General features: G+C 43.6%; 1 protein-coding gene across 1 annotated transcript; it reads left to right on the top strand.

Annotated features, from left to right (window-relative positions):
- Positions 1-25,713, top strand: LOC128508678 (phospholipid-transporting ATPase ABCA1-like). The gene is made up of 50 exons (XM_053480106.1): positions 1-161; positions 2,825-2,943; positions 3,868-3,961; positions 5,036-5,177; positions 5,582-5,700; positions 8,160-8,281; positions 9,105-9,296; positions 10,128-10,217; positions 12,075-12,315; positions 12,523-12,662; positions 12,912-13,028; positions 13,199-13,393; positions 13,580-13,785; positions 13,889-14,065; positions 14,176-14,398; positions 14,545-14,766; positions 14,851-15,055; positions 15,169-15,282; positions 15,372-15,546; positions 15,624-15,755; positions 15,865-16,004; positions 16,086-16,223; positions 16,448-16,680; positions 16,774-16,846; positions 16,950-17,152; positions 17,243-17,291; positions 17,374-17,490; positions 17,579-17,727; positions 17,803-17,927; positions 18,015-18,113; positions 18,370-18,559; positions 18,657-18,751; positions 18,843-18,875; positions 19,048-19,153; positions 19,317-19,391; positions 19,513-19,682; positions 19,768-19,945; positions 20,210-20,325; positions 20,413-20,557; positions 20,936-21,059; positions 21,177-21,306; positions 21,388-21,508; positions 21,599-21,661; positions 21,745-21,851; positions 21,966-22,107; positions 22,236-22,370; positions 22,614-22,717; positions 23,218-23,310; positions 23,465-23,708; positions 24,085-25,713. Exons 2-50 carry the CDS (start codon positions 2,878-2,880, stop codon positions 24,223-24,225), a joined length of 6,810 nt encoding a protein of 2,269 aa, XP_053336081.1. The 5' UTR covers positions 1-161; positions 2,825-2,877; the 3' UTR covers positions 24,226-25,713.
- The last annotated feature ends 1,781 nt before the right edge of the window (positions 25,714-27,494 follow it).

Genomic DNA, 27,494 nt, shown 5'->3' with positions numbered 1-27,494 from the left:
AAACACACACACATACACACACACACTCACTCAGACTCAGAGTGAGAGCGGAGACCAAACAGAGCAGGACTGGACCGGACCGTGTGTGTGTGTGTGTGTGTGTGTGTGAAGGATTAAAACACTGTTTTTTGTGATACACACTGAAGCAGCAGCAGTGCCAGGTGAGTGCCTTTGTTTATGTTTATGTTTATGTCTGTGTTTATGTTTATGTCTGTGTTTATGTTTATGTTTGTGTTTACATGTCGAGCTGCTGTCAGTGTTTATTGTTTATTATTGATTGTGGATCAGTAGATCAGACAGGATGTGTCGGGACGCTTTCATCTTCGCTCGGACACTTTGTATCATTTCATGGATTTGTCGCGTTCTGCACGTGTGTGCGCGCGCGTGTCCTATATGTCGCGCTGCACAGTACTGTCGCGTTTTAATTCTGTGTGTGTGTGTGTGTGTGTGTGTGTGTGTGTAAGTGTGTTGCGTTAAAACTGGAGAATCATAAAGAACAAAGAGAAGTGCGTTTAACTGGCATCTGCATGGAATGACCGACAGTAACCTCATTCTCCTCCTCCTCCTCCTCCCTTTACTGAAAACACACACACACACACACACCATTCAGACCTCGTCACATTTTTACTCATGTAAAAATATTTTTAATCTCATGAGCAGTGTGTTTTATGTCTGTAGATTCCAGAAGAAGCTCAGTGTGTAAACATTATAACTGTGTGTGTGTGTATAGATATATATATATATATATGTGTGTGTGTGTGTGTGTGTGTATAATAATCCTGATGAGAAATAAAGAAAGTCTTTTCCCTCCTGATGGATGAAAGTAATGCATGTGTTTACGACTCATGGTTGTGTTGTTAAGATGATCGAGGCATTTAGGAATATTTTTGGATGATGTCACTCTTTAGTTGATCTCGAAAAGATGAGAAAAACAACAACCCGAGAACAAAGAAAGTCTGAAACTCCCCCAAAGCAGGCAGGGTTTTCAAACTTTATACATCGTAGTCTTTATATTCCATTGGTATTGTGTTTCTTTACAGTTTTGTCTCTTTTTGGTTAATTAAAATGTATTTTCTCCTTCGTTCATTCTGTGTTTTAACCCTTTAACACGCTGTGTTGAAGTAAAGCACAGAGACAAAGGAACCCAAGAGCAGAGATCACTGCCGAGGATCTACTTGTAAATAAACTACAGACACGACTCTCACGCTATAGTTCCTGAACTCCAGCAGTAAAAAACATCATTATATTTAATATTAAAACAAATATGGTGTAGAAGTCAGAAGTGTTAACATCTCACGGGGTCCTGATGATCCAGAGTCGTTTCAGAGGGAAATAATACAACAGTCTCTAAAATGAACCCTTAAGGAGCCTGCAGCAGGCGTGTTGGTGCTCACAGCATGACCTCATCAGTCTTTATCCTTCTGTCTATCTATAATAATTACATTAGGAGTTAGTAAAGTACTCTGTTTATTTATCACCAATAAATGGTTTATACACGTTTAAATAAGAGTATTTTGAGCTTCTTTCTTTTTAATTTGCTTTTTGTCTAAATGACAGTAAAATGTTAGGATTAGTCATGAGTAAAAAAGATGATAAAACATTATGGTTAAAATAATGACAAATATAGTACAGTAGTTGCAAGCAACAATGAGTGGGCCCAAGCACCGTGCACCATTGACAACCCCCCCCCCCCAATACCATGACAATACATGACATAAGAAAAAGAGGAATTTTATGTTTAGATGTAAAAAGCCCCAGATGCTGGAAAAAAATTAATCACACTATGATGTCATTCAATGTGATGTCACTGAACATGATGTCACTCAGTATGATGTCACACAAAGTTATTAACCACTTTTCAGCGTAAGACATTATCATGGCTGACCTGTTTGAGATATCAGAAATCCCTCTATGTTGGTGACGATGGTATAAATTCCCTAGGAGGAGTAAATCAAAATCCATCGGGTGCCTTTTTTGCGAACGACCCAAAAGAACTGTCCTCCTGTTGAGTTGAGCCCAGGACATGCGATGTGAAGGTTTGTTCAGCTCGATGAGTAGTTATATAAGTGAAGGGATTTACCTAAATACTCACACAGTTCTAGTCTGTCTTTTCTAAATGCTCTGTTCATGAGTGTGCACTCTGTGCATGAAGGGGTTAATGTGATCACCTGGAATATAACATAGAATTAGTCAGTTGATTGGATGATTGATTAATTATATGATTACTTTTGTGTGCATGTAGGTCAATTAGCACATGATTAGCATAGACATAATGAGAAAATAAAGAAAACAGCTGCAGCTCTGTTGATATTTTAATCACCGCTCTGATTAAAGGTACGATTGAAACTGTGACACAAAACCCAAGAGTGTCACGTCACAGGGACGAGAATGGCTCGTTTTATCTATTTCAGCTTACGATTAGTAATTATTTTACACACACACACACACACACACACACACAAGCAGAGAATCCATGGCGTACTAAACTGCAGTGTGTTTATCCCCGGTGTGTTGAGGAGACACTGTGCACAGGACAGAGGGTTTTAGATCTCTGTGTTCCTCCTGCAGCTGAAAGTGATTTTCTGGGTTAGGATCGTAATCTCAGCTCTAATATTTGCTGGTCCGAAGGTTGGGTTTTATGCTGAATCTGAATCCCGCCCCATCACTCATCTATTAAAGCCCCTGAGAGATGCGAGTGGGGTGAGCTCTGTCCAGCACATAGGCAGCGTTAACTCCAGTCCCGTCAGAGTGTCCAGTCTGGTGTCAGTGCGTCCTCTTGTAGACCCGAGCGAGCGCCGTGCATTCAGCTGCGTTGTGTTTTCAGGTGCCGAGCGGAGCAGAGAGGAGCAGAGAGGAGCTGAGAGGAGCCGCGGTAAGATGGCTGTCTCCACTCAGCTGGGTTTACTGCTGTGGAAGAACTTCACCTACCGACGGAGACAGACCGTGAGTTCACACCGGGAATAGAAAATAACTTTTAACAATAGTGTCAGGATTATTGATTATTACAGCGTTTTATTCCTTAGTTTGCTACACAGATATTTAGTGCAAAATGTAAGCGCACCCCCCTTAACGCAGCATGTGTTCAGCTTTAAGGGGTCAATCTGACAGATGTACAGGGGCAGCTGGGAGTAAACTCATGAATAGAGGATTGTGTGAGACAGCTGACGGATCAGCATCATCTCAGTCCACACCATCCCAGTGACTGCCGACCCGCCGCTGTTCATGATGAAGAAAGAAATCTATAGTGTATAGAAGAAGCAAACCTGTCTGAATTTGGATCAACAACAGACAGAAAAAAGAAAGCATGTGACCTTTTAATGTATCAGATCAGTTTGATTAATTATCTTAACACGACAGAGTAAGAGAGAGAATGTAGATGTATAATGTATAAATGTAGATGTATCCAGAACCTGCGCTCTGACTGAGAACAGGAAGAAGAGAGAACCCTTTCACTTGAGTTTGTGGGAAACCACATCAAAGTCTCTCGCGGATCTCAGACAGGAAACGTCGAGCCGTACAGCAGAGTGTTTCTTACATCTACAGTATCTGAAGCTGAGGGCAAATCCAGGGATAGAACCTCACACCCTCCTGCTCATAAACCCCAAAACCTGCAGTTATAAAATATTACTCATAAGGGAAGTGATAAATGTTTTTATTAGAAATAAACAATCTCTGATCTGAATCGCTGTAACTAGGCAGATAATTTCACACAAGACCTTAAACTGATTTAGTTATGTAACAGAAAGATGTTTTTATGTATTTAGATTATACAGACTGGGAACAGATTAGTAGAGTGAGAAGTGTTTAATATTCTCCAGTATAAAACAAGTCAAGTCCCTGAACCCCTCCTGATGTTTCCCCCCTCAGATCCAGCTGCTGACCGAGATCGTGTGGCCTCTCATCATCTTTTTTATTTTGATATCGGTGCGACTCAACTATCCTCCGTATGAGCAGCACGAATGTGAGTGACCTGTAGCTCTTCACCTCCCTCTGAGAACCTTTGAGCTGTCTGGGTTCAGTCGAACCCGCAGTCACGTGATGTCACTGTGATGCCTGAGTATACGTGTGTAACGTGTGTAAGATGTACATGCTTTATCTCAGATACTTGCTCCATGTTATAGATACGGAGACACTGTAGTACCTCTGTTACGATACACAGCTTTTATAAAATTAAAACCTATTTCTTCTTCTCATCATTATTATAAACTGTGACCTATAACCTGTCATCACTGTGTCCACATTTCGACAGTGTAATGATTATAATTTCACCTTTTTAACCTTTAAAAGTCTGTAAATGTAATGATTAATCCACCAGCGTATTAATCTCCCTGTATTGAAATTTAATGACTACTTAAATAAACATCACGTAATAAAAAAAAAGATCAATTGAGCTATAAAGTAAGTGAATGATTCTGAAAGGCTTCTGGAAGAGTTCCTACTGGAGTTAATGATTTGAACAAGGTCATGATGTTTTCTGTTTGCGTTCAGCTGAACTCCAGCGTTGGAATCAGGCCACTGTTTGCTTTGTGAGCAACACGGTCAGAGCCTCGAGAAGAAAGTGTCAAGGATATCAAACCAGCTCCGAGAAGAGCTAACATATGACTCAGTAGTCTCGGATAAACATTTTTGTTTAATTTACTGCCTAAAAATGATCTCGCTGCAATTTCCTTTAAACTGATGGTTATCTGTTACTAAGAATGATGGAGTAATTGAGTTTTGTGTTGACGTTAACGTTATCACACGTTTAACACTTCACATGATTTCCGCAGATTATTCACATCTTCACTGATTGACTTGTAGAAACTGATGTCAGCAATAAATCCGAACTTGATTTGCGAGTTCAGCTTGATAAACATGTTTAAGCCTTAGACGTTACACTGAGCCCTTACCATCCAACATGTACTCGCTAGTATTTACTTTGGCAATATTTCTCTTGATAAAATCTCCTCAAAGCTCATTACAGAAAAAGTTGAATGTTTCTAAACATCATGTTCCCTTCTGCTTGGTTTCATTGTCCCCATCATATCTTCTTTAGGCCACTTTCCCAACAAGGCCATGCCCTCAGCGGGCACTTTGCCCTGGGTGCAGGGAATCGTCTGCAACGCCAACAACCCCTGCTTCCGCCACTCGACTCCTGGAGAGGCTCCTGGTGTCGTGGGCAACTTCAACGACTCCATGTAAGATTTACAGAATTTCCCCTTGTTGCATGTCGTTCTTCAGTGAGATCCTTAAGGGTTCCTCTCGTACTAATAAGCTTTTATTTGGAACTGAATATAAACCATTGTGTTCAGGAGATCTTAATAAATCATTTTTTCTTAGAGGTGAAATACCCATTAGAGGTCTAGTCTCCACTGGCCTCATCTTATAAATTAGTAATAATCTTTTAGATTAACTACAGTAAGATTAAAAGGAAACCAAATGTTCCATGTTGTGTAAATTCCGTCCTGTTTGAATGAAGCAGAAACTGATATTGTGTTACATGTTTATCACGTTATCATTCGGTTACGTCACCGCGGCGTTGCTATAATAGAATATATATGGGAGGTTTTGCAGAATGTTTTAATGTTGCTGTTTCTTACAGAATCACCCGGCTGCTTAATGACGCCAAGAAAATCCTTATCTACAGCCAAAACGATAAGAGTTTCGAAGGGTACAAGGGACTGGTTCGAGCTCTCAGGAAGCTCCAGAGCAATACTGCAGGTACATCAAAACACCGTACAGTGCGGCATGTAATGTCATCATTACTCCATCTCATTTAGAAACATCTTCAAGCGCGCGCACACACACACACACACACACACACACACACACACACACACACACACACCCAGAGCAAACCTAGGCCCCCTGTACAGCTCTGAAGTATAATCTGTCGGTGCCACGCTCTCGGTCATGCCCAGATAAGCGGCCTGCCCAGGGTCAATTACTGAGAAATACGTGGCGTCCACAGCCCTCTGAAACGAGGGAACACTTTGTGCTACAGCACAGACACACACACACACACACACACACACTTGACTACTTCCTGTTTTACTTCCTAACTGAGTGCAGAAAAGTCTCTGAGCAACTAATCACAATCTTCCTGCAATCAACATTCCAGCATTTTTATTCTTGGTCACATATTCCTACCAACACACACACACACACACACACACACACACATGCAGACCCCCAGCTCACACACACAGTGAAGGTTTACACTTTAGATATCAGCAGTTGTCACATTCTTTCCTTTGTTTTCCCTTTAAAAGGCCTCGAGGTTCTGTAGCAGAACACGGCGCTCGGGGACGAGACACAGATCTGTAAACACACTCATTCATCACAAAGTTGGGTCGTAACTCTGTCCACGTGTTTCCAAACAGGTCTTTAACTTTTTGTATAGTTTCTAGATAAGAACCTTCACACTTCTGGAGTCACTTGCAGAAAATACATGCAGGAAGTATTCAACGTTATCCTGTTTCAAAATCAGATACTAAAAGTGTAAGTTTGTAGATAAAGTGTGTATTCGACCAACGTTTGGTTCAGGAAATACACCTGCAGTCTCTGGACTCAGAAGGTTTTCAGGTCTCTGAGAAATCAACAAAAATATAAAATCTCTTAACAGATCCTCTTTAATATCCCGAGTTCCTGAGACAGTTCCTGGGTTGTGACTCTGGTGGAAATGCAGCTGAAGTTTCATCCTGAGGTTCTTCTGTTGAGAGTGTGTCTAAAGGTTCATAAGAGGACAAAAAACTCACTCTCTTCAAAATGTGTCTAAAGATTCCTGAGTTTCCACCAAAGATTTCTGGTTTGCACACCTTCCTGGTGTCCTGAGAGTCTTCCTCTTGTGGAAATACACCCGAGGTACCCATGATGCCCTTTTCCCCCAGGCATCTCATGTCCCTCCTGCCTCCTGATTTCCTGCTTGGCTGCTCAGGTTATTGGCAGCATCTCGTTCCCCTTTCAGGTCCGCTGAGTCCTTTAACCTCCCATCTCCCTTGTTCTCTCTTTTGGTTCTATTTCCGGCGTCTGTTCCCGTGTCCTGCAGATCAGAGTGCACCGAGTTCACCCAGCAGGACGTACGTCCTCACGGGTCATTCTCTTTACATTAGTCTGAGTCTTCTGGCAGACGTTCAGCTTGGGTTCATCACACACTTGAAAGTGAGCCAGAGTTCCACACTTGAAGTCTTAAATCCAGGCTTTCAGTATTTGGTGCTCGGGTCTCCGTTTGTTCTGACGATTAAAAGACTTTGGAGTGGAAGTGCTCTGAATCTAAACAAGGCTGAAAGTGAGCACAGTAATTACGCTAAATGTTGTGCTTTAGCATCTTTTCTGTTGTCTGTGTGTGTAACCTGGGGACAGACGGCACACTGGGAGTCATAATGTCTTATATGCTCTGTTGAAGGGTTTTAATTAACGCTCCCACAACACCTTCCTTATACACCTGGGTCCTGAGTCTCAGTGTGTGAAGGAGACTGAAGGAGACTGTAGGAAGCTGTTTGGGCCCGGGGGATCGCTCTCTCTCCCTCTCTGTCTCTCTCTCTCTCTCTCTCTCTCTCTGTCTCTCTCTGTCTCCCTCTCTGTCTCTCTCTGTCTCTCTCTCTGTCTGTATCTCTCTCTCTCTCTCTCTCTGTCTCTGTCTCTCTCTCTCTCTGTCTCTGTCTCTCTCCCTCTCTGTCTCTCTCTCTCTCTCTCTCTCTCTCTGTCTCTTTGATGTCTTTTAGATTCATCTAAGATGTCTTTCATCATCCTCCTTATTTTGGCTTTTTTGTCTTCTGTTAGTACAGAAAACCTTTAGACAACGTTACAGCAACATTATGCAACTGTGCTGAGCGAAGAAGAGGAATGACCTAGAGTAACCTCAGTCAGGCTGAAACCGGTTGACTCAGACAGCCATTCTGTAAGCAGCTGACATGTTGAACGTGAGGAGCTTGAAGAACAGAGTCTCAGTGTCTCCCTGGCGTCTCTCCTGCCCCGTCTGTCCTCAGTCCCACGCTGCATCGTTTCCTTTATTCCCGTCACTACAATCTCTGTATTGTAATGTGTGTTGTTGCAGAGACGGGAATCGTGCAGTAGATCGTACACAGTGTGTCATAAACATCGTACACACTGTGTGTGTGTGTGTGTGTGTGTGTGAGAGAGAGAGAGATTCTCATGATTTGTTTAATTATTTCTCGCAGGTTTTAAGTTGAAGGACTTCCTGCGTGATAATGAAACCCTGTCGGAGTTCCTGGAGCAGAACGCCACGCTGAGCGCGAACGCCGTGCAGCAGATAGTGGACGCCGACATCAACCTGGAGAAGGTAAGGAGGGATTTGAACACGTCTCAGTCGGTCGGGTTGCAATCAGATATCAGGAGATATTTCAGTGCAAAATGAGAAGATGATGGGATGAGAGGATGAGATGATGATGATGGGATGAGAGGATGAGATGATGATGATGGGATGAGAGGATGAGATGATGATGATGGGATGAGAGGATGAGATGATGATGATGGGATGGTGGGATCAGCGGGTGAGAGAATGTAGGGAATAGAGGATGGGGGGGGCGCTGCAGGACACAAGGTGAAAGACAGACTGCAGACATGACAAAAGACATAACTAAAGCGCGGGACATGTCCACCTGAACCTGCTCTGATTCAGATCTTCATCACGTTTCCTCCTCAGCTGGCAGAGATACATTTAGAATCTAATTCAATTTGTATAGCATAAAAGATTTTAATCAAAGGACATCCTGAGGAGACTAAACCATCTTTAAAAAGTGTCCTGGGAAGCTAAGGCAAATAAGGTTCCTGAAAATGTTCCTGGGTCCTTCAGACCTTCCCGCAGGAGAAACATACCTGAAGTGTTTTGGTTTCTGTAGAATGTTCTGGATTTGTCTCAGCTCTAGCGCCACACGGAGGTTTCACTCCGAGCCTCTCATATCGATTCCTGATGTTTTTATAATAAATAGTGAAGTCATGTTAGGCCTGACAGTAGGAGGAGTGTGTGGTGTGTACGGTACAGGACCTTCACTCTCCTCAGGGAGACACACAGGTCTAAACTAAACTTCTTCAGAGATCCATCAGGCCAGAGCCGTATGTCCAGCTGTCCCTGATGAGCTGTGTGACTCTCCCCGTGTCTCCAGGTGCTGATTAGAGGGTTCGGGGTGCACCTGAGGGACCTGTGCAACACCACCTCACTGGAGGAGTTCGTGAGCATTGCCGACCGCGACGTCGCCGAGACGACGCAGAAAATCATCTGTGAGGCGCCTGCTGATTGGCTGAACAGCGCCGAGAGCCACTTCCTGTCCAACCTCGACTTCCTGAAACCCATACGTGTAAGACACTCGTCTCTCACTGTCTCTCACACACACACACACACACACACACACACGGTCGTGAGCTGTTAAATCCTGCGGTCTGATTGGTCAGAAGGTGTTAATGTATTCTCTCTAACAGCAGCTCTAAGAGTATCGCAGGTTACGTCATGGTTTCACAGGGACGTGTACAGCGGACGCTCCACATCCTGGTCATGGGGAGGTGTTCGTTAAGGACAGCATCACTGGGACGCTGCAGTCCCTCATTAATTAGACGTTTTATTCAGGCTGCTGTAACGAGCTTCACAGAAAAGGTCACTCTCTTTCTACTGTGTCCCTCTTCTGCAACAAAGAATAAAATGATGATCATCATCACGTGTATCGCTTTATTGAATGCAGTACAACAAAAAATAAAGGACAGAGTGAATTCTGGGAAAATTTCATAACATATTGCTACAATAGAGACTTTGTGAAATGATTCCGAGAACATCACAGGAGTTATCACAGAGTGAGCATTGTGCTTTCCTCCAAGGAATCTTTCGAACCACATCAGAATTGTGTGTGTGTGTGTGTGTGTGTGTGTGTGTGTATACACATAAGCCTGATGAGAATAGCACCAGTGAATAATAGAACAGGAAAGCCGTGGCGCTGGTCCGAGTGTGTTGCCGTGTCAGTCGTACATCATGCTGAACTCCGTCACACTGAACGCTGGTTCGGTTCTGTTTCAGTAATTAAAGGTCCCGTGTTGGACCACAGTATTAACCCGTTAACTTCCACAGCAAACTGATGGGTTGTTTCTGTAAATGTGTCACATGTTTCTCACGTGTCCTTCTTTCTCCTGTCTCTGTGCAGAAGGACGTCAGGTCGGACCCTAAAGTCGTCCAGGACGTGTCTCTGGCCACCGATACGCTTCTGCAGAGTCTGGGGTCACTGGCTGTCGAGGTGAGCCTCTCCAAAAATATCCCTCATCTTCTGGATGCAAAATCAGATATCAGATAGAGAGACCCGATACGTCCGCTGCAGTTCCCAGAACAGGGCTTCATTTCAGCAGTGGGTCAGAGGCCACGGGTTTGAGATTATTTAACATGTCACTGACCTGTGTGTGATTTTATTTGCAATAATTTTACTAATAATATCTTGTGTATGAAAATAACCTGTAATCGCTGAAGAACACAACATTTGGCTCGGCTTTGACAGATTTTCTCAAAGATCCAGAAACCGGATCCGAGTCAGAAAGTGACGAGTGGTTTACCGAGGCGCTGGCGGAGCGCGCTCTTACAGCTGAGCTGGCTGAACATCGGGTCACTCTGAGTCACTGCTGCTGTTTTTGCTTTGTTATATAAAACCTGAGTGTGTACGTTAAGTAAAACAAAGAGAGCCGCCCGAACAGGCGTCGACTTGTGTACATGCAGGAAGCTGAAAATATGTGAGTTGTGCCACATGATGAGCTCTGACAAAAACACCAGTACTGTCAGCTTTTAGAAAGGAAGTGAAACAGAAACAATTGCACAGCCTCAGCTCTTTTGTTCTCACGCTGTGGGTTTTTAGCGATCGCTGAACTGCAGTAACCCCGTGGCCAGGCTGCGGGACGGGGAGGTTACTCCAGGTCGTTCTCGGCTCCTCGACTTCCTCCTGCTTGCGTGGCTCTGTCTCATCTCGGAGCGGCGTGTTTACAGTAGCTGGGGTGTGTGTGGTTGATCAGGATGCCTGCAGCATATGATTCAGCTCGGTGTGACGGACCGGGAAGGGGTGTGTGTGAGAGGAAACGCGGCATTGTTGAGAAATGAGACAAGAGGGATGGAGATGAGGAGTGAAAACTGGAAGAAGATCTTCAATAAGAGTGACATCAGGAGTTGAGAAGTCGTTCTGTTTTAGTGAGCGTGTTTATGAGGTGACGCAGTGGAGCTGCTCGAACCTGAAGCGGCTCAGCTCAGATATATTCCTCTTTAATAAACTCCAGCATTTCTTCCTCCAAACGCGCTGTCTTTGCAGTTCGGCTTCCTACTCCGCAGCCTGACTCAGAGTGACCTCTCGCTTCTCGTTATCATGGACTGAAATGTAGCGTCACAGTAAAGTACCGAAGACTTCTCCCTCTGCACCCACATCCCTCTCTAAAGGACCAGCATGGCTTTTCCACAGCACGAAGACCTGTAGTAACCCCAAACACACACACACACACACACACACACACACACACACACACACGGTATTGCTTACACAGCGGAGGAGACGTGTTGATTAAGCATGAGCTTCATTAAGGTCTTGTTGATCGAGAGTAACCCTGCTGTATTTCTCCTGCACTCAGTGGCTCCCCCTACAGGCTGACGCTGGCTTTGTGTTTTTGTCTCAGCTTTAATCCATTTTAAGACTTTTTCTAAATAGAAATTAATTTTAAAATAACATTTTAGTTGCATTATCATGTACATATTGCATAAATGACATTAAAATGTCACTATAAGAAAAAATTAAATCCTATCACTCTCGCTGTCACTGTTTTAAAAATGTATGTTTTAAAAACATTTGATCTTTGCCTAAATAAAGTTTATAACTGTTTATCTCAGAAAATGTCTATCTGTGAAAAAACAGAGACAAAAACTGTCAATAAATAAATAAAGTAAAAAAGGCATTTTAAATTGTTTCCCATGTTTTTGCATTTTAATTCAGTAACATTTAAGATGTTCCGGTGTTCCTCATCCACTGGTTATAACCACTCCAGATGTTCCTCCTGATGTTATGTGTGTCCCCTGCTCTTCGTGTCTCAGTAATGTGTAACCCTTCCTGATTCTCTCTCTCTCTCAGCTGGTGAACATGAAGAGCTGGCGTGACATGCGGAACGAGATCCTGTTTCTGACTGGCAACGCCACCCGCACGCCCAATCACGTGTACCAAGCCGTGTCGCGCATTGTGTGTGGGCACCCAGAGGGCGGCGGCCTGAAGATCAAATCCCTCAACTGGTATGAGGATAACAACTACAAGGCCCTGTTCGGTAACCATAACGACAACGAGAGCGAGCCCGTCTCCGCCTACGACAACACGTCCAGTAAGTGTGTGATGTAACATCGTCCAGAATATCAGTCGCTTAAACATCACACACATCAGGAGCACATCTGCTTCGCTTTCAAATAACTACTTGTGTGTCCAAGAACTAAGTACACTGCCTTCTGCTGTATATAAACCTGTAACATGCCCAATGTTGTTAGCTTAAGTGTGCAGCTCCGTTTGATTTGCTCTTCCGCTGCTCCTTCAGCTCCATACTGTAACAACATGATGAAGAATCTGGAGTCCAGTCCCATCTCGCGGATGATCTGGAGAGCGCTGAAGCCCCTGCTCATGGGGAAGATCTTATACACACCCGATACCCCGGCGACACGCAGGATCATACACGAGGTCCGTCTCTGCCTGAAGGATGAGGAATGAATATCAGTTTACCGCATGTGAAGAGTCTCTCTAACTCTCTCTCTCTCTCTCTCCATCTCTCTCCCTCTCTCTCTCTCTCTCCATCTCTCTCCCTCTCTCTCTCTCTCTCCATCTCTCTCCCTCTCTCTCTCTCCCTCTCTCTCCATCTCTCTCCCTCTCTCTCTCTCTCTCTCTCCATCTCTCTCTCTCTCTCTCTCCATCTCTCTCTCTCTCTCTCAGGTGAATAAGACGTTCCAGGAGTTCGGAGTTCTCCGGGATTTAGGAGGAATGTGGGACGAGATGAGGGTGAAGATCTGGGACTTCATGGAGAACAGTGAGGAGCTGGATCTAGTCAGAGTGAGTTAACTGAAGCACTTTTTAAAAATAAATGCCACAGCACCACATAGTGGCCAGTAATATTACTGCAGGTTATTTTCTGTTGTATGGAATGCTGGATTGCTGGCTGGTGATGGAGATAAGGAGGAGTGATGTTTGAGTGTCTGATGTGTGATGTCGTCCCTCTGTAGACTCTGCTCCAGAATAATGCCAGTGCTCAGTTCTTCAACCACAGGCTGAAAGGGACTGACTGGAGAGTCGAGGACATTTCACAGTTCTTATCTAAAGCCTCTGAGGACACGCGTCCTCCGGGGACAGGGTACACCTGGAGAGACGTGTTTAACGAGACGGACCAGGCCATTCTGACCATCTCACGGTTCATGGAGGTAAACACACACACACACACATTTGTATCCCCACTGAATAAACTGCTTTTTCAATGTGTGAGATGTGTTTATTATCAGCCGTGCTGTGTGTCCCGCTCATAATGTAGTTCTTAATCCTTGGAAGTTTAAATTTAACGCTTAATAAAAGAATCTAATGTTATTTCCTTTCTTCTGTTTGATCTGAAGTGTGTGAACTTGGACAAGTTGGAGCCGGTGTCGACTGAGGAGCGCCTGGTGAATAAATCCATGCGGCTCCTGGACAATCGCAAGTTCTGGGCCGGGATCGTGTTTCCGGACATGCAGGCCGACTCCTCCGAGCTTCCTCCCAACGTCAGCTACAAGATTCGCATGGACATCGACAACGTGGAGCGTACCAACAAGATCAAAGACGGGTAAGGAACTGTTCTATTTCTCAAATGATCAGCTGTTTATGTTGAAGGTGTTTCAGCTTACAGATGTTTATCTTCAATGGAATCCTGTGTTTTGTCCTGTCAGGTACTGGGACCCCGGTCCTCGTGCTGACCCGTTTGAGGATCTGCGCTACATCTGGGGAGGATTTACATACCTCCAGGACGTTATTGAGCATGGGATCATACGGGCTCTGACAGGCAGTAAAGAGAAAACTGGAGTCTACATCCAGCAGATGCCGTACCCGTGTTACGTGGACGATATGTATGTTCTTACCTTAACTTTATTTTTACTGTTTGACGACTTTTTAATGGTTGTTTAATTGAACCCCATCTATTGTTTCGTTCTCATTATTTTTGTGTTGTATTGTGTAGTTTCCTGCGTGTGATGAGCCGCTCGATGCCGCTCTTCATGACCCTGGCCTGGATGTATTCGGTGGCCATCATCATTAAAGGCATAGTGTACGAGAAAGAGGCACGTCTGAAGGAGACCATGAGGATTATGGGATTGGATAACGGGATCCTGTGGCTAAGCTGGTTCATTAGCAGCCTGATTCCACTGCTCATCAGCGCCGCCCTGTTGGTCCTCATCCTGAAGGTGCGACTCTCATCCACATATATATGATCGATTTTAAATCATATTAGACATCAAAACGCTTTCTATACCATTTAAATAAATAAATGAATAAATAAATAAATAGCGTTTTGCTCCACAGATCTTCTCAATTTCTTTCTACGTTTCAGATGGGGAACCTTCTGCCCTACAGTGACCCGGGTGTGGTGTATTTCTTCCTGGTGTCCTTTGCCATTGTCACCATCATGCAGTGCTTCCTAATCAGCACGCTGTTCTCTCGGGCCAACCTGGCAGCCGCCTGTGGGGGAATCATCTACTTCACCTTATACCTGCCCTACGTCCTGTGTGTGGCCTGGCAGGACTATGTGGGCTTTGGCACTAAAGTGGTCGTGGTGAGTGGTGTGTTAATCAGACGAAAGGTTCTCATCATGATATGATGAAGATAACTTGTGCTAATCAATGTCTCTGTCCCCCAGAGCCTGCTGTCTCCTGTGGCTTTCGGTTTCGGCTGTGAGTACTTTGCGCTGTTTGAGGAGCAGGGAGTGGGCATTCAGTGGGATAACCTTCTGTCCAGCCCCATGCAGGAGGACAACTACAGCCTCACCACCTCCATCTCACTCATGCTAATAGATTCTGTGCTGTACGGCATCATGACGTGGTACATTGAGGCTGTTTTCCCAGGTAATCCCTCAGTTCTCTTAAGTTCTGTTTTATTAAACATTAACACGTTTTGATGATTCATACGTCAGGACTTGCATTTATTCGTGTCCTTCTGGTATCTTTTAAACTCACAGGTCAGTATGGCATTCCCCGGCCATGGTATTTCCCTCTCACCAAATCCTACTGGTGTGGAGAGAAATGTGGCTGGACAACAGCTTCCTCCACAAACAAGAAAGAAAATGCGGAAGGTATGTATACATGTACAGTATATATTTACTTTTAGTTCATCACTCAAATAAATAACTCTTAGGATCTAATTAATCTGGTTTTCCCAAAGCGGTCTGCATTGAGGACGTACCAGCTGATCTGGAGCCTGGTGTCTACATTGAGAACTTGGTGAAGGTGTACAGACATGGCAACAAGCTGGCAGTGGACGACCTCACTTTGGGCTTCTATGAGGGTCAGATCACCTCCTTTTTGGGCCACAACGGAGCAGGAAAGACCACCACCATGTAAGATTACGAGCCTCTTCTACACCAGATGTAGATTGTTAAATGCCAGGTGTTTGACTGATGATTTCTCCCATCAGGTCCATTCTGACTGGCCTGTTTCCTCCCACATCTGGGACTGCTTACATCATGGGCAAAGACATCCGGTCAGATCTAAGCACCATCCGTCAGAACCTGGGAGTGTGTCCTCAGCACAACGTCCTGTTCAGCATGTATGTTCCTACAGCATGCACCAAACACCAATTGGATTTTTGTCCCCAAACTCAATGAAGTACTTGGTAATGTTTGTTCTAAAGCTTGTTGTTCTTTCTTGGACCACAGGCTGACAGTAGAAGAGCACATCTGGTTCTACGCCCGCCTGAAGGGCCTATCAGAGGAGAAGGTGAAGTCTGAGATGGATCAGATCGTTTCAGATTTAGGCCTTCCTCACAAACGCAAATCTCGTACAAGTCAGCTTTCAGGTAAGCAGATATAAAAGATCTAGAAGGTCCAGGAAACTGTTCAGAAATCATTTAAATTCATTGTTGTTGATTCTACTACAGGAGGAATGCAAAGGAAGCTCTCTGTTGCTTTGGCATTTGTCGGCGGTTCAAAGGTTGTGATCCTGGATGAACCTACAGCTGGGGTTGATCCATACGCTCGCAGGGGTATCTGGGACCTGCTGCTTAAGTATCGTCAAGGTGTGGAAAATGAATGTTTTAAATGTTTAACTCTTACCATAACTGTGCATGTTTAGTTATGCCTTTTTCAACAGTTCTTTTTTGGTTCTTCTTTCACTTCACATTGTTGATGCACATACTTTATATTTGCTCTTCGCACACTTGCATGGGATAAGTACTGTACATGCTTCCATGTTAAAGACCTGAACCGATCAGAAGGTTTACAATGATTTTATCTTCCTCAGGTCGAACCATCATCCTCTCCACCCACCACATGGATGAGGCCGACATTTTGGGTGACCGCATAGCCATCATCTCTCATGGGAAGCTGTGTTGTGTGGGCTCCTCATTGTTCTTGAAGACGCAGCTGGGCACTGGATACTACCTTACACTGGTCAAGAGGGACTTTGACCTGTCTCTGAGCTCATGTCGCAACTCCAGCAGCACCGTGTCCTATTCCAAGAACAGTCTCAAGAAGGTTTGTGGTCAGAAACCCGTAGCAGTGTGAGAGCAGCCTGATTTAAAATGTTTAGTAGTCACTGAGTTTAAATGGATGATTCTGTCCATGCAGGATGACAGCGTTTCTGAAAGCAGCTCTGATGCCGGCCTTGGGAGTGACCATGAAAGTGAAACGACCACCATCGGTAAGATTCTAACATAAACTTTTGAGGTATAAATGGTTGAGGAATAAATTCATTGAGAAATCAAATGCTTTAATATCTACTTGTTTAACATTTTACATTCCAGACATCTCTCTGATCTCCAACGTCATCTTCAAGCACGTTCCCTCAGCCAGACTGGTGGAGGATCTGGGCCATGAGATCACCTACGTACTGCCTTATGAAGCAGCGAAGGACGGTGCGTTTGTGGAGCTCTTCCATGAGATTGACGATCGCCTCATCGACCTCGGCATCTCCAGCTATGGAATCTCAGACACCACGCTCGAGGAGGTACGTCAGGATACACAGGGAGATAATATACGCTATCTTTGTGATGCTAAATGTGACAGAGTATTGACCAGGTTCTTCTCTATGGTGCAGATATTCCTGAAAGTTGCAAATGATAACGGAGTTGATGCTGTTACCTCGGGTAAGATCAAAAAGAATGTATTCATAGTCAGAATATCATCTATCTTAATTCAAGATATATAATTTATAATGTTTTGTTCCAGATGGCACTGTTCTTCCAAGGAGGCATCGCCGGCACGCGTTTGGTGACCATCAGAGCTGCCTGAAGCCCTTCACTGAGGATGACAACTTTGATTTAAATGATTCAGAAGGTGATCCAGGTACATCTATCTCTTGTTGTTTATAACCCAGAACACCATCTCCTCATTAGTGACATTGCCTAACAGATTAGTGTGATTCCCTGTACAGAATCCCGTGAGACAGATTGGTTAGGAGTCTCTGACGGAAAAGGCTCGTACCAGGTGAAAGGATGGAGACTGAAGCAGCAGCAGTTTGTGGCATTACTGTGGAAACGGTTCCTGTATGCACGTCGCTCTCGGAAAGGATTCTTTGCTCAGGTGAGTAGATCATCTCAAACTATTAATTGTTCAATCTTTCTCAACCTTTCTCTAAACCACATCTGCTGCTTCCAGATTGTTCTTCCAGCTGTGTTCGTGTGCATTGCCCTGGTCTTCAGTTTAATCGTGCCACCTTTTGGAAAGTACCCGAGTCTGGAGATGGAGCCTAGCATGTATGAGGAGCAGTTCACCTTCGTCAGGTAAACACCAACACCACGTCTACAGTTAGAGATTGAAGTACAAACTATGAACCCAAAGTCTTACTGACTTCTTATGTTTCACTTCAGTAACGATGCACCGGAGGATGTACACACTAACAAGCTACTCGGAGTATTAACAGACAGTCCAGCCTACAGTGGGCGCTGTTTAGACGATGGCACGCTTGGGTGAGTAAATGCTGATTATGAATTTCTGGCACAATTATTTTAGACAAAAAAAAAAAGAGACAAATCAGTGAAAGAGCGCCCCCTAACTGAGACGTGTGTTAAATCTTGTAGAACTGCAGTTTAGACAGTTTAAATGTATGTAATCACAGTTATTCAGTTATATAAATCACATAAATCTACACAAATTCAGGTGTATTTTTAGTTATTTAACAAATGAAAATAATTGAAGCTAACAATTTGCTTTTGTATAAAACAGAGATGGGTCATGCCCAATTCGAGAAGGTGAGTGGACCGTTCCTGAGATTTCCAAGACCGTATCAGACATGTTTCAGACCGGGAACTGGAGTATGGAAAACCCGTCGCCGCTCTGCGAGTGCAGCTGTGACAGGAAGAAGAAGATGCTGCCGGAGTGTCCCCCAGGAGCGGGAGGCCTCCCACCACCACAGGTACAAAACACTAAGGTGCTCTAAGGTGCTTCGTATATGCTTGTAATGATGAAAGCATCCAGGCTTTTAAACCCACATTTCTGTTCTATTGATGTAGATTAAAGTCAGCAGTACAGACACACTGCAGAATCTGACCGGGAGGAATATTTCCGACTACCTGGTGAAGACCTACGCACAGATTATTGGAAAGAGGTGAGGAGAAAGATTACGAGAAGACGTGGAGCGATGCTGGGTGGTGTTAGGTCTGTAAGTCTCTAACAGCTTGTTTTCTGTTCTTTTGCAGCTTGAAGAACAAACTCTGGGTGAACGAGTTCAGGTACTTAAAATCTAATAGTGAATTTGTTCAAGACAAGTGCAAACCTTTTGTGCATAGTAGTGAAATCTCATCAAAGGTCAAACAACCCACGCGGGAGGTTTTGTGTGGACAGCATTCAGTAGTCTCCATGGTGTCAGTGTGTCTAATCTGTTTTCTCATTGGTTGATTGTAGGTATGGTGGATTCTCACTGGGTGCCAGAAGTTCCCTTGGCCTGCCTCCTCCTGATGAGATCTCCGAGGCCATCGCTTACATGCGCGCTCGCTTCAACTTGGAAAGAGTGAGTGTTTAGAAAATGATTTGATTTTTATGAGTAATTAATCAGTACAGTGTTCTTCTCCAAATTCTTCAGTATATTTAATTATTTTTGTTTCGTATTGTTAGTTGGATTTCTGTAAAGTCTGAGTTTAAACAAATCCTGATGAGTATTGTTGTTGGAACAGGGCACAGCGGCAGACAGGTTTTTTAGGAGTTTATCAGGCTTCGTCAGTAACCTGGACACCAAGAACAACGTCAAGGTGTGTGTTTTTATGTGCTTCAATGTTAATCTAGTGTATCATGTAACCTGAAGCTCTTCTGATGTCAAAGGGATCTGTTATGGTTATGAATTTAACACAATCCTTTCCTCTCCATGTGCAGATCTGGTTCAATAACAAAGGCTGGCACAGCATCACCGCTTTCCTCAACGTGATGAACAACGGGATCCTGCGTGCCAGCCTGCCTGCCGGTCTAAACCCCGCCAAGTTTGCCATCAGAGCTTTTAACCACCCGCTGAACCTCACTAAGGAGCAGCTCTCTCAGGTGGCCCTGTGAGTAAACCTTACACAAACCTTTCACATAAACACAACACTCGCGTCTCTCCGACCTCCATCTGACGTGTTGATGGTTTCTCAGGATGACCACCTCGGTTGATGTTCTGGTCTCCATCTGCGTCATCTTCGCCATGTCCTTCGTCCCGGCCAGTTTTGTGGTCTTCCTCATTCAGGAGAGAGTGAATAAAGCCAAGCACATGCAGTTCATCAGCGGGGTTCAGCCTTTGCTCTACTGGCTCGCGAACTTCTTGTGGGATATGGTGAGAGATATTACATCATTTACAATTCTGTGTGCTGATTGGTCAGAAGGTGTTGATTCGTTATCTTACAGCAGATCGATTTACATTAATCCAAAGATTGTATATATAATTATCAATCTCATTTTATTTATTTATATTTATTTCAATTCTAACCTTCTCAGTAGAAATGCTTTAAGCACCCTGTTGTAGTTTTGTATTTTCTTACTTTAGAATAAAACGTATTTGAGGTACACTAACTGAACCTGTCTTGTATTTTTCCTACAGTGTAACTACGTCGTCCCTGCAACCCTCGTCATCATTATCTTCGTCTGCTTCCAGCAGGAGGCCTACGTCTCCTCCACCAACCTGCCTGTCCTCGCTCTGCTTTTACTCCTCTATGGGTAAATTCTCATTCCAGCTAAATATCCTCCTGCACTCCCTCTGTGAGACTTGGGTAACTCAGTGTTGTTGTGTTGGTCTCTGTACAGCTGGTCCATAACTCCTCTGATGTACCCAGCGTCGTTCTTCTTTAAGATCCCCAGCACGGCGTACGTGGTCCTCACCAGCGTCAACATCCTCATTGGGATCAACGGCAGCGTGTCTACCTTCGTCTTGGAGCTGTTTGGTAGCAATGTGAGTTCTGACTCATAACATTAACAAGGGGAACAAGGGGAACAATTAAAGATGTGGACAGATGGATTATGATATTTTTATAAAAATCCAGTGTTCAATAAATCATTTTAATGATGAACAACTCTCTCACTTCAGCTGTTAACGGTTAGCTTTGTTTAAGAAGCAACATTACAGAGAAAGGTTAGAGTATTGTTCAGACAGAGCCTGGCTTATTCAAGTTTAAATTCTAATTCAGTTACTGTAATCCATAGGGGGTGTGTATATTTTTGCAAAAGCTTTGAAACAGATTTAAGAACCCAGACTCTCTCCTCTATATAAAAAAGACTGATTTGACGTCAAGGCTTTGGATTAAAATCTGAATGCTCTGTCCCGATGCAGGAGATCGGTGGCATTAATGACATTTTGAAGAACGTCTTCCTGATCTTCCCTCACTTCTGCCTGGGACGTGGGCTGATCGATATGGTGAAGAACCAGGCCATGGCTGATGCTCTGGAGAGATTCGGTACGATCTGATCTACTCCTTTAGTTTTACACGCATTTACGTAAAAGACATAAAGATGTGTTTTTATCACATTGATTTGTAGTCCTGGAAGTCTATAACTGATTTGTGGGTCCTCAGGTGAGAACCGGTTCCGTTCTCCTCTGGAATGGGACATGGTGGGGAAGAACCTCTTCGCCATGGCGGTAGAAGGTGTTGTCTTCTTCAGCATTACTGTGCTCATACAGTATCGTTTCTGCATCAAGGCCAGGTAACTTTGCAGCTCCTCAGCTGATTATATCTACGGTTCTTTGATGTTCTCTCTTTGCTGATTAAACCTCTGTGCCTACAGAGACGTCAATGCTCACCTGAAACCGATCATCGACGAGGACGAGGACGTGGCCAGGGAGAGACAAAGGATTCAGAGTGGAGGTGGACAGAATGACATCCTGGAGCTCAAGCAGCTGACCAAGGTGAGCTGTTTCTTCTACATCACATGAATAAAAAGAGATCTTAAAGATGAGAGCTTTAAGCAGGATAGTGACGGTTTGACGTCCTCACAGGTGTATAAGAGGAAGCAGAAGCCAGCGGTGGACCGACTGTGTGTGGGGATTCCACGTGGAGAGGTAATAATCTATATAAATAATCCAGATATAATTGAGTCATGACATTTTAGGTGTAATATTAAATATGACATTTCACTTTGCAGTGCTTTGGATTGCTCGGTGTGAACGGTGCTGGAAAAACCACCACCTTCAAGATGCTCACAGGAGATTCTGTTATCACGAGTGGAGAGGCGTATTTAGCTGGAAAGAGGTACGCTGAGCAAAAAGAAAAACACTCTGCTGTTAAAGATAATTAATCAACAGCATGTGGTTTTGAATACGCTGTTGCTTTTTATGCAAAAACTGATAACGAGTCGTGTTTCAGCGTGCTGACGGAGATCGACGAGGTGCATCAGAACATGGGCTACTGTCCTCAGTTTGATGCCATCAACGACCTGCTGACCGGCCGAGAGCACCTGGAGTTTTACGCCATCCTGCGTGGAGTGCCGGAAAAAGAAGTGTGTGAGGTTAGTACTCCTCGAGAGAGAGAGAGCGAGAGAGAGAGAGGTGATATTACGGATATACAGTATTTAAGGACATCATCTGTAGGACATGATGCAGTATGTAACGTCTCTCTTCATGGTGACGTTTGCAGGTGGCTGAGTGGGGGATCCGTAAATTGGGTCTGATCAAATATGTGGACAAATCAGCAGGAAGCTACAGCGGGGGAAACATGCGCAAGCTCTCCACGGCCATCGCTCTGATTGGAGGCCCACCCGTGGTGTTCCTGGTGAGATATCAGATCATTAGTTCATGAAGAGCACAGACTTAGGATGAGGTGTTGGAGGTCATTTTCTGACTTCCGAGAATCATATAAACGTCCCCTGCCCTGTGTGTTGCCCCACACATACCCCTTACTCCTCTTTAAAAATATGGCTGAAATGTTAAAGAGCGACAGAGTGAGACACAGTGACCCAGTTCCTGTGGTTTTCTAGAAACTCATGCCTGACTTTATTGTCGTTTTTTGGAACAGGACGAACCCACAACTGGTATGGACCCCAAAGCACGACGCGCCTTGTGGAACTGCATCCTCAGCATCATTAAAGAGGGGCGTTCCGTCGTTCTCACCTCACACAGGTACGAACCAGAAGGATGTTATCAATACTGTCAGTGTGTGGACTTCTGGAATGTTTGCATTTAAATTAAATAAATATAAATTATATATCATGTTTTTAAGATGGAAAAAACTTAAGGTTCCTTGAGGGTTCTTTGAATGTTTGAAGGGACTTTGTACAGAAGAGGGTTCTAGATTTCTATAAAACTGAAACTGCGCAAAGAACTTTTCTTTAAGATTGACATGGATTTTATGATCCCTAAAATCCACGTCAGAAAAAAAATAAAAACAGCTACGCATTGCACTGAATAATGGTTCCTTACGGGCTGTTTGGGTGGTTATGGGTACTCAGCCCCGTGAACGCTTCTAGGAACCTACTGTGATGAGGAAATGCCTCTATCATAGGGTTCTACATAAAACATTTGAAGCGTCCCTAGGAAATTACAAACTTAAGTATATTTTACAGTTCTAATCGGAGGTGCCACATTTAACTCTAACTATTTCTTCTCCTGTTATGTTGCAGCATGGAGGAGTGTGAGGCTCTGTGCACTCGCATGGCCATCATGGTCAATGGCAGGTTCCGTTGCCTGGGCAGTGTTCAGCATCTAAAGAACAGGTAGGAACTTTCAGTATAAACTATCAAGAAAACATGGTCCTAGCGTATTTATCGTGTCCAGACATTATTAGAGAAGACCTTTCTGCACCATGTTGTGTATGTTCCTGCTGTGGAGCTTCTGTAGATCAGGGTTTGATCAGTGTTCTCTGTTCAGGTTTGGTGATGGCTACACGATCGTCCTGCGAGTGGCAGGTTCTGAGCCTCGCCTAGAGCCGGTGATGGAGCTGATCGAGCGTGAATTACCTGGCAGCATCCTGAAGGAGAAACACAGGAACATGCTGCAGTACCAGCTACCATCCTCGCTCTCATCACTGGCTCGTATCTTCAGCATCTTATCCAAGAACAAAAAGCAGCTCCACATCGAGGACTACTCCGTCTCACAGACCACTCTAGACCAAGTAAGACCTCGGCTCTAGATTTTGTTACAGTACCCTGGGTCAGTCAGTACAATCTGCTGGATTGTAGCCATAACAGTTGATTGATTCATTCAATTCAAAATTGTGTCTATAGATGTTACACGCTCTTAAAAAAATTTCATCTCGAACTCTAAAACTGTTCTATAATTTGAACCTTTCAATGCTCTATGGAGACTCAGAGCTCTACTACAGAGCTTCTAGTCATAAAAGTTGTTCAGTGGAAGAAGTATGGAAGCTAGAAGGCCTAAATGATTCCCTTACTGATAAACGTGAAGATGTATTTTTTTCTTCTGTTCCATACTTCATTCTGTTTTAGAGTTTATTTAAACACTCAACACTGTTCTTTAATGTTCTTCAGGTATTTGTCAATTTCGCCAAGGACCAAACTGATGAGGACCACGTCAAAGACATTTCCGTAAACAAGAGCGATGCAGTGGTGGACTTTTCACAGCTGGACGCGTTCCTCATGGACGCTAAAGCTCAGGAGACGGTCCTGTGATCCATCAGAACCCAGCATCAGTGTACAGACGGACGTTCCGAGATCCGTTTGCTAAGACTTTGGTTTTATTTTCAATATTTTTTTAGTATTTTTTTTGGTATGTTTTCAGTAGTGTGTGCGCCCAGAAGAGGGCGCTGGACCTCCGACACACTACGGACACCAAACTCAATGCAGATCAATGCAAGGGCGAAAATCCACTGCGATGCGGGTGAAGTCGAGCCCGGTGCCGCTTCTCCGCATCACAACGCTAACGTGTGTGAAAAAAGAAAAACAAACTTGAAACTTGAACAGTATTTTTTACAGAAAGAGTTCTTTCTACACGGTTCCACTCAGACACTGCCAGTAAGACGCGTGATTCAGGGTCGAACGTCATCCGTCTTCTCAGCGCAGGACAGAGTCACAGCCGCGGGTTGGGGTTTCACTTTTTTGCATCAAACGTGTTCCAAAGTGACTTTTTAAATAATGATTTTATTGTTTTGTTTAGCTGTAACAGGAAGTTAAGACACGAGCTTCTCGAGCACAGAGATCATCTGAGACGTGTTTAGATGTTGCATGCTTTACAAACACAGAGACCCGACATGTTCTCTAAAGCATGTTCCTGAGAGTTCTGATCTTGTGGATTCTGGTGTCACGTCACTTGTTGTTTTTGTAAAGAAGTGTAGATAGCAGCTGAAAAACAAACACGACAGGAGACGGTTCGTAGACAAATGTTGTAGAAATATCATGATGCATCGTGTGCCAAACTGAGATCCTGTCCGGAGGAGAAGATGCTGAAGATGATGGTGAAGATGGTGGAGTGTATGGGACGTTCCCCGCCGCTGTAGACTGCACGTGCTGTGGACGGTGATGTTCATGCAGTAATGTTCAGCACGTCTGTGTGTTTCTTGACTTTAATCCTGAAACGTTTCTGTACCAGGCTGCGTGTCGTGTTTAATGTGCAATCTGTACAATGTGCAAATGATACATTTAGGATAAAACTCAGGATTTTATTCTTTCTGCGTTTCCTACGCTCTGTACTCCCTTCCACTCTCACCTCGAGATCCTGATGGAAACCTGGTGGAGATTTCAGGCCATCTGTTTCCAGCCTGATGTTAAAGCTGTGACCAAAACGTCCACCAAGACAAATTTGGTGCTTTTTGATTAAATTCCGTTATAGTAAAATACCCTTAAATTAAATTAAGTTAAATTAAAGATAATATGGGATTATATTTAGAGAGAAGTTACCTGTTTATCATCAGTCCAACATGGAAGCACTTTATAACAGTCTCTGCTCAACTCTAGAGCTTTTTTTGTTTTTTTTTTGTCCTGGACATTTACACTTTATAAATTTTCCTAAACATGGCGCTTTTTATTTAACAAAAGGTTAAAAAGTCTCACCATGCTCATTTTGTGTTAAATTATTTGTTTACATGTTAAGTATTAAAATCTATATTAATATGTTGTGTCTTTTCTCTACTTATATATAATTAAAGACATTTGGTTCTGGTACTGGATGTGACATTATTTGACATTTCTCTGAAAACAGTATTAACATTACTGCATAATGAAGCGTGCACAAGCTGGAGTGTTTAAATCAGGGGCTGTGAGCTCAGCATTGGGTTCAGCACAAAGCTTTTAAAGAAATTAGAAACTAATAACAATAATAATTATTATTAATATTAATACCATAATATTATTATTATTTTTTAAAGCGTAATATCGGGCTCAACCGAAACAAATAAATAACAGAAACCAAGTATTCCAATTTATTTATTTATATTTATTTATTAAATAAAACTTATTATAAAAATAAACAATTAATTCAGTTATTGATAAACTCTACATACATTGCAGTGGTCCATATCACACTCTCAGTTTGTATGTGATTAATTGTGCAAGAGAAAAAATAAATAGTGATGCAAAATAATTATACTTGATTATTATGGACCAAATAATATGTGGCGCTCCTGTCTGTAGTATATGTAGTTACGTATATGTTACGTAATATGTAGTTACGGCAACTTTTGGACAAAAACCTCGACCATATCTAATGTACTTATTTAATTATTTATGTATTGCTGCAGTAATTGACACACAAGTCTCTAAGACTCACCGACAGCTGAGTGTAACAGTTTATATTCTCACTCACTGATTAACAACAGAAAATAAAAACTTTTTAAATTTATCTACAAAACAGAGTTTTTTTATTTCAGAGTCTCAGACAGGAACATCAGCAGTTTCCTAACCAGCTCTAACACTTGCTTTATTAAACTGATTAATGACTAAAACAATTCACATGTTCACCTCGTTAAGGCTTAACAGGCTTAAACAGGTTCACACGCTCGCAGAAGAAACAGCGAAACAGCTCAGAGACGTTTAGTATGAAAGTGGTGAGCTTTTCCAGAACTCTAGTTTTAGGGACGTAGTTCACCAAAACTAAAACACAAATACTTTGGACTAAAAATAAGCTTTTAGGGCATTTCAAGGAGAAAAGACCAGATCTCTGGATAATACTCCTGACTCAGTCCCTCACTGTCCCCCGTCTCACTGAGCTGGACATACTGTAATTGTCTTCAGCTGTGTCCCTGCAGGTTCATTCTCACACTGCTGTACATTTATACTTTAGTCTTGATTAAAAGTGGACCATGATGTCATCCTAGTGTGAATTCTCTCATACAGCTTGTATCAGTGTTGAGGGTTTGATTCCCACCTCAGGTCTGTGTGTGTGTGTGTGTGTGTGTGTGTGTGCAGTTGTATGCTCTCCCTTTGCTTGGTAAGTTTCCTCCAGGTGGTTTCAGGACATGCCTGGTTAAACTGTGACACTTTAATATCATCAAAAACAAACAAAAGCGATAAATCCTTGTGATGGATTGGCCCCCTGTCCAGGGTGTACCCCACCTCGTGCCCTACGCCTCCTGGGATAGGCTCCAGGTCCCCGTGACCCTGAATACAGGATAAAGTAACTTCAGTACCTGTAAACCCACTCACTCACTCATCATCTGTTCCGCTTTATTCAGTGTACAGGCTCAGGGGGCGGGGCGGGGTACACCCTAGACAGGGTCCCAATCATCGTAGGTCACACACACACACACACACACATTACGGGCAATCTGGGAACGCCGATTAACCACCAAGCACAGGGAGAACATGCAAACTCCACACACTCAGGGGAATCGACCCCAGACCCTGGAGGTGCAAGGCGACTGTGCTAACCACTACATCACCGTGCCGGTCTCTAATTCTCTGATTCCTAAAGAAGAATTAACATGCAGGTAATAGATTTGACATTA

This window comes from Clarias gariepinus, chromosome 20, assembly GCF_024256425.1.
Source record: "Clarias gariepinus isolate MV-2021 ecotype Netherlands chromosome 20, CGAR_prim_01v2, whole genome shotgun sequence".
Taxonomy (NCBI): domain Eukaryota; kingdom Metazoa; phylum Chordata; class Actinopteri; order Siluriformes; family Clariidae; genus Clarias; species Clarias gariepinus.
Note: the sequence above shows the minus strand (reverse complement) of the source record. Positions and strands in the feature narration are given on the sequence as shown.